Source organism: Protomyctophum parallelum (assembly GCF_964188405.1).
Source record: "Protomyctophum parallelum genome assembly, chromosome: 4".
Classification (NCBI taxonomy): Eukaryota; Metazoa; Chordata; class Actinopteri; order Myctophiformes; family Myctophidae; genus Protomyctophum; species Protomyctophum parallelum.
The window spans coordinates 5,656,178-5,662,177 of NC_139700.1; the positions used below are offsets into that span (position 1 = coordinate 5,656,178).

Genomic DNA, 6,000 nt, shown 5'->3' on the forward strand with positions numbered 1-6,000 from the left:
CTCGATTGAATGGAAATCAGAGCACTGCCCACTGCTGTCTCAGATTCCCCCGTGACTTGGGTTGAGTCTGTTGCTTTCTCCCTTGAATGAACATGAAGGATGCTAGGGTGCTTCAGACTGCATACTTTGCATGAAAGTCTCTTCGTGCAGAATTTATTCATGTGCCCAATACACAAGCATCCAACACACAAACCATGTTCTTTTAAGAAAGCAATTTTCTCACTGTGCGTTCTCTTCTCCAACTGAATGCACAGCTCCAGTGCGTGTCCACCTCCACAGAACAAACAGACTTTAGTTCCATATGAACTTCTCTCCCTCACTGTTCCAGCTTCAACTTTATTTCCCACTGTAGCAATGGTGGTGGCAAAGCTACTTCCTTTATGGAATTTAGGTTTAACATCCTGTTTTGCTGCCGTCGATGGAGCATCCTGTATATTTCCAAAGATGGGATCACTTGTAATCTTCACCTCTCGTTCGATGAAGTTGACAATGTCCTTGAATGTAGCCCTCTGGCCTCTTGTTTCCTGTAAGTCACAGGCCATAGTTCTCCATTTGTCCCTCTGTCTATAGGGCAATTTCCTTATGATAGCTAACATGTTGGCAGGTGTATTCAGCTCATACGTGTAATTGATCTCTTCCATGGCATTACAGCATCCTCTCAGAAACAGACTGTATGCCTGTAGAGCTCTGACATCTTCTGATTTTATTGCTGGCCATGAGAGTGCCTTTTCCATGTAGGCAGAGGTAATTCTCTGTTCATCTCCAAAATGTTCCAACAGTAGAGCCTTAGCCTTGGCATATCCTCTGTCATGAGCCATATGCTGACAGCTTCTGACAAGCTCCCTAGGCTGCCCTCTGGTGTACTGTTCAAGGTAATACAGGCAGTCTGTCAGGTTGTCAGTCCTTGCTTCAATACTGTGCTCAAAAGCCCTTATGAATGAGTGATATTGTAAGCAGTCCCCATCAAAGACCTGAATGTCTTTCTTAGGCAGGAATGAGAGATAGTGTTGTTGAACCAGCAAGGCTGTAATTTGGTTTTGTTGCTCCAAAACTGTTATGAGTTGACTCTGTTCACTGCTGCTTGTTGTGGACTTATTCCTTATAGCTGGTTGTATGTTTTGTGTTGTTGGGTGATTTAATTGAATTGCTGAATGGTTGATTTGCTGCTGAACTCCATGTCCCATTTTAGGTCTTGTGCCTAAACCATGTGCATAGTTGGCCTGGCCATTTGTTGGCTTGTTTGTATCAGGCACAAATGAATTTGCATCTGCATTGAGGGGGTTATTCATCCTTTGTTCCCTCTCAACATGTGATTTCATGACATTAGATAGCTTAGATGTTCCACTAACACCACAAGATCCTCCAGAGCCCTTCAAAACCTTTACTTTAGCCCTTGAGGCTGCAATTTCAACCTCAAGTTTAAGTTGCTCCTTTTTTCTTCGTATCAATTCCTCCTGCACCTCTAATGCATGCATCTCTTTTAGAAGTTCCTGTCTTGCAATCAGAGCTGCCATGTCAGCCTCCTCAGCTATAATGCAGGCTGATGAGACAGTGGACTTAGCTTTGGCTGACCTCTGACTGCCAGATGCCCTGCTTCCAATATTGGACACACTGTCATTCGGACTGACCTCATCATATGCACAGGTTCCAACATTTTGTGTGTGAGAGTGAATTGACACATGGGTCTGACTTTGTTGGTCAGATATCACAATTGTGGAAACATCATGTACAGTGTTATTGTGCCTTTGTTGTAACCCAGTTTCAGATAGCCATCGTTTTGCATCTTCAATAAAATCATTATTGCATTTGAGTACCTTGTTAAACCACTCGTTTTGTCTGTTATGTTCCTCCTCAGGCATTAGAGGAATCAGAGATTGGTGTAACAGAATGACTTCATAAACCATTTTCATTAAATTCTCAAGTTGAGATTGCACTTCTTTATGATTGTCATCACATTGCATGAGACCCTTCATTTTATTTGTCACATCTTTCATTTTGTGAACCATTGTTTTGCGTTCCCTTTGTATAGTTTCAATTTTATTAGCCAGTGCCTTTGCAGTGAGTTTTCTTTCCCTTTTTGGTTGATCATCCTCATCCATATTTGAACCATTGTTGTCAATTGAAATTGACGTTGAAACATGCGTTTCCATTTTTCACCAGCGCTGCGCTCAGCGGCGCACAATGAATGACAACAAATTCACTTCCTCACAAACACCCAACGCAGCAACAATAACACACAAGCAACAACACGTCCCCAATGGACAAGCGGCACTGCGGCAGTAACTTCAAAGCAAACTGTGTTCCAAAACAACAGTTTACACACAGTCAAAGTCAACGTCAAGTTACTGCAATCAAAGCCTACCGCTTCTGTTGAGCTGCTGTCATTTAGCCGACGGGCTGTATTTATGAATGAACTGTCGTCCTCCGTTGTCACAAAGCGTCCCAACGCGATCCAAGGAATCATCCAATGTTCTTCCACGGATCCACTTTCGATTGGAACGATTTTCTGTTGACTATGTTGCGGCTGTAGGCTGTTCAAAAGCCGTGAGCCGAGGAGCTAAGCATGAGAGTATTAAAGAGACACTTGTATGACGCGCACGCAAAGGAATCAGATCCAGTCCAAGCTGCCAGTTTGACAATTTATTCTTCTCCGTAGCACAGGTAAGATACAACAGTTCCCAGCTAACTATTATATACTACCGGGCCGGCATGGATGTTAAGATGCGTTGTTGCGGTCAACAGAAAATGTCGACTCCCAGCTCACCCCCTCTCCGTCCAAGTTCCTCAACTCTAGTGCCAGGTAAACGCTGTGTAGTTATTAGCGTGGCAGCGCCCAGCCCCAGTGATCACGCCCACCACCACTACCAGTGCAGTGCCCAATCTGTCCATTAACGTGACTCATACTCAAAACGCATATAGATCACATTATGGCTCCTACAATACTCAAGGTCAATAAAAATGACCACTTGCAAGTGCCTTCTCCAGGCATGTTTATACATTCATAGTTGTTTTGGTTTGTTTAAAGAAAAAACAATCATATTGAACATGCAGATCTTAAACATTAGAATACAGATAAAATACAGGGACAGTGAAAGGGACGGAAATGTACTGTATTAAAAAAGCACAATAGACAGAAGTCAGACAATAAATCCGCTATAGGAGAACATTGAGTACACCAGGCTAGCAGACCGTATGGGAAGTACTTGGTGGTTAGGAGAAGTGATTTTAGAACCTTGTTGAATTGACAATTGCCATAGATGTAAAGGTAGGGAGTTCCATATTTTAGAGACCCTCTGAAGCCCTATAGTCCTAACACTGCATCAGTCTCGGAGCAGACAGGAAGTAGCCGTCTGCTGTTCTGTGTCCCAGTAGTCTCGCGTAGCCAGACAACTGTTCCACAATCTTCGAAAGCTATGTACTAGAGTCTGGAACTACACCTCCTGAATGCTATACTAGAGTCTGGAACTACACCTCCTGAATGCTATATACTAGAGTCTGGAACTACACCTCCTGAATGCTATATACTAGAGTCTGGAACTACACCTCCTGAATGCTATATACTAGAGTCTGGAACTACACCTCCTGAATGCTATATACTAGAGCAGGGTTCCCCAATAGGCGGCCCGCGGGCCATTTGCGGCCCACAGAGCGCCCCCTTGTGGCCCATGAAAGAATTTCCAAAAAAAAAAGAATGTGTTTTTTTTTTGTTTTTTTTTAAGGGTCCCAGATATAAATGGCATTAAATGGGGGTCAGTAGCCTATGCATGTAAAACTGGGCATCCTTTACAAATGGGGTCTTGCCCTGAAAATGAATTATCAGGGCAAGACCTCGACCTCGCGCGTGCAGACTCGGCCCACAGCCTGGTACGCTAGTCAAAATATGGCCCTTGAGGAAAATTAATTGGGGAACCCTGTACTAGAGTCTGGAACTACACCTCCTGAATGCTATATACTAGAGGCAAACGTATAATTTCTCTTTTGGGTCTCTAGCAGAAAAGTTGGGGAACCATTGAACTACTAGAACACTCATTCTCAACATATGGGTGAGAGCCCACTGTTGGGCCATGAGGATAATGGTGGGTGGAAAAACAAACATTTTAATGTAACTTAAAACTCCTCTCCTCTCCTCTCCTCTCCTCTCCTCTCCTCTCCTCTCCTCTCCTCTCCTCTCCTCTCCTCTCCTCTCCTCTCCTCTCCTCTCCTCTCCTCTCCTCTCCTCTCCTCTCCTCTCCTCTCCTCTCCTCTCCTCTCCTCTCCTCTCCTCTCCTCTCCTCTCCCCTCCTCTCCCCTCCTCCCCTCCCCTCCCCTCCCCTCTCCTCTCCTCTCCCTCTGCTCTCCTCTCCTCAGACGGTCAGTAAATATAACTCTCAGTACCATAAGCTCTTCCAGACTGTTCCCAAGGAGGAGATCCTCATGAAAGGTGAGCCCATGTTAACTACTGTACAATGTACATCCCTTGTATTTATAGTCGTTGTTATTATTAATAATCTCAAGTGTATTGTTTTGTTCTTATAGGCTGCAGTATACTGAATATATTTGTTGTTGTTGTTCATCTCCGGTGTGTGTGTTTTGTTGGCGATATGCAGTGTATTCGTGTGCTCTGCTGAGAGACATCCTTCTCCAGGGCAGACTGTACATCTCCAGGAACTGGTTGTGTTTCTACGCCAACCTGTTTGGAAAAGACATCAAGGTATACGCTATGACGGCCCGGACGGTTAGCTCCACCGTCTGGCCTCGTGTCTTCCCCCCCCCCCCCATCTGTCTCCCCATTTCCTGTCAGTCTACTTTCAACCTATCAATAAAGGAAGCAAAAGCAAAAAAAAATATCTTTAAAAAAAAAGGTACGCTTCTTTTAAAAAAAAGGTACGCTATGACACACACCTCTAAACTCTACTGCCTTTCTAGTCCGACACTGTTGTCTCTCGCAAATTTTCAAATGCTTCCGTCATATACAGTCTGGAGCACAGAAGCTCTGATCATGAGGAGCAAGCGATAAGGCACATGTGATGCCTCCTCCCCACTTCCGTTTCGTCTTTACAGTCGCGCAAATTTATTCTAACATAAATCAAAGTCATCTAAGCATATTGGGGTGGCTGGCTGGGTTGGTGGGTGGCTGGCTGGGTTAGTGGCTGGGTGTCTGGCTGGGTGGCTGTCGAAGGTCAAGGTTTGTCTAGACTAAATGAAAGCCTGGGTATCGAGGCTAAGGTTTGTCTGGTTAGGACAGTTTCATGTTTTCATGTTTGACAATACTCTCTCTCTCTTGCAGCTTGGAAACAGGATACATGTGCATTGTGCAAAATATACTGTATTCAGGGTGGATCCACAGTACATAATGTAAACATAGAGCAGTACAATGCATGTCACAAATAGGACAATAATATACTGTACATAATCAGAATCTATGTACTGGAAATGCATATGTGCATTACATTGTCTACGGCCTTACTGTACACTGCTGAGTATTTTGTAGTCCCAGTAGTTTAGAAAAGATCTGTAGGCATTTAGTGCAGGATCAGAGTGAAGGGCATGAACCTTGTTAACGAACGTGTGTTTGTGTTTGTGTGTGTGTGTGTGTGTGTGTGTGTGTGTGTGTGTGTGTGTGTGCGTGTGCGTGTGCATGTGCGTGTGTGCGTGTGCGTGTGTGTCACTAGGCGGTCATCCCTGTAGTGTCCGTTCGTCTGGTGAAGAAACACAAGACAGCTGGTCTGGTTCCTAACGGACTGGCTATCACTACTGACTCTGGACAGAAGGTACTTACTACATACATGGAGTACTGCATAGTGCATAGTGCACTAGGTACTCATTACTACTACACAGTACACACTATACATACAGAGTACTACATAGTGCCCAGTGGGATGATTATCCCATGTTGGGCGGGAACCCCTTTTGGTGTTTTAACCCATTCTGACCTGAGATCAGATTAAAAAAATGTCTATTACATCCTGACAGTTTCATTATTAACCCATGCTGACCTGAGATCAGATTAAAAAAATGTCA

At 44.2% G+C, this 6,000-nt stretch overlaps 1 protein-coding gene across 4 annotated transcripts in view; it reads left to right on the top strand.

Annotated features, from left to right (window-relative positions):
* LOC310857889 (GRAM domain-containing protein 2A-like) overlaps nt 1-6,000 on the top strand; it is a 57,942-nt gene that overhangs the window by 36,032 nt on the left and 15,910 nt on the right. For all 4 annotated transcript variants that reach the window (XM_083763858.1, XM_083763859.1, XM_083763860.1 and 1 more), the window contains exons 4-6: nt 4,348-4,420; nt 4,587-4,690; nt 5,652-5,750. In XM_083763858.1, coding sequence (XP_083619984.1) covers nt 4,348-4,420; nt 4,587-4,690; nt 5,652-5,750 — 276 coding nt within the window. The remainder of the gene's footprint in view (nt 1-4,347; nt 4,421-4,586; nt 4,691-5,651; nt 5,751-6,000) is intronic.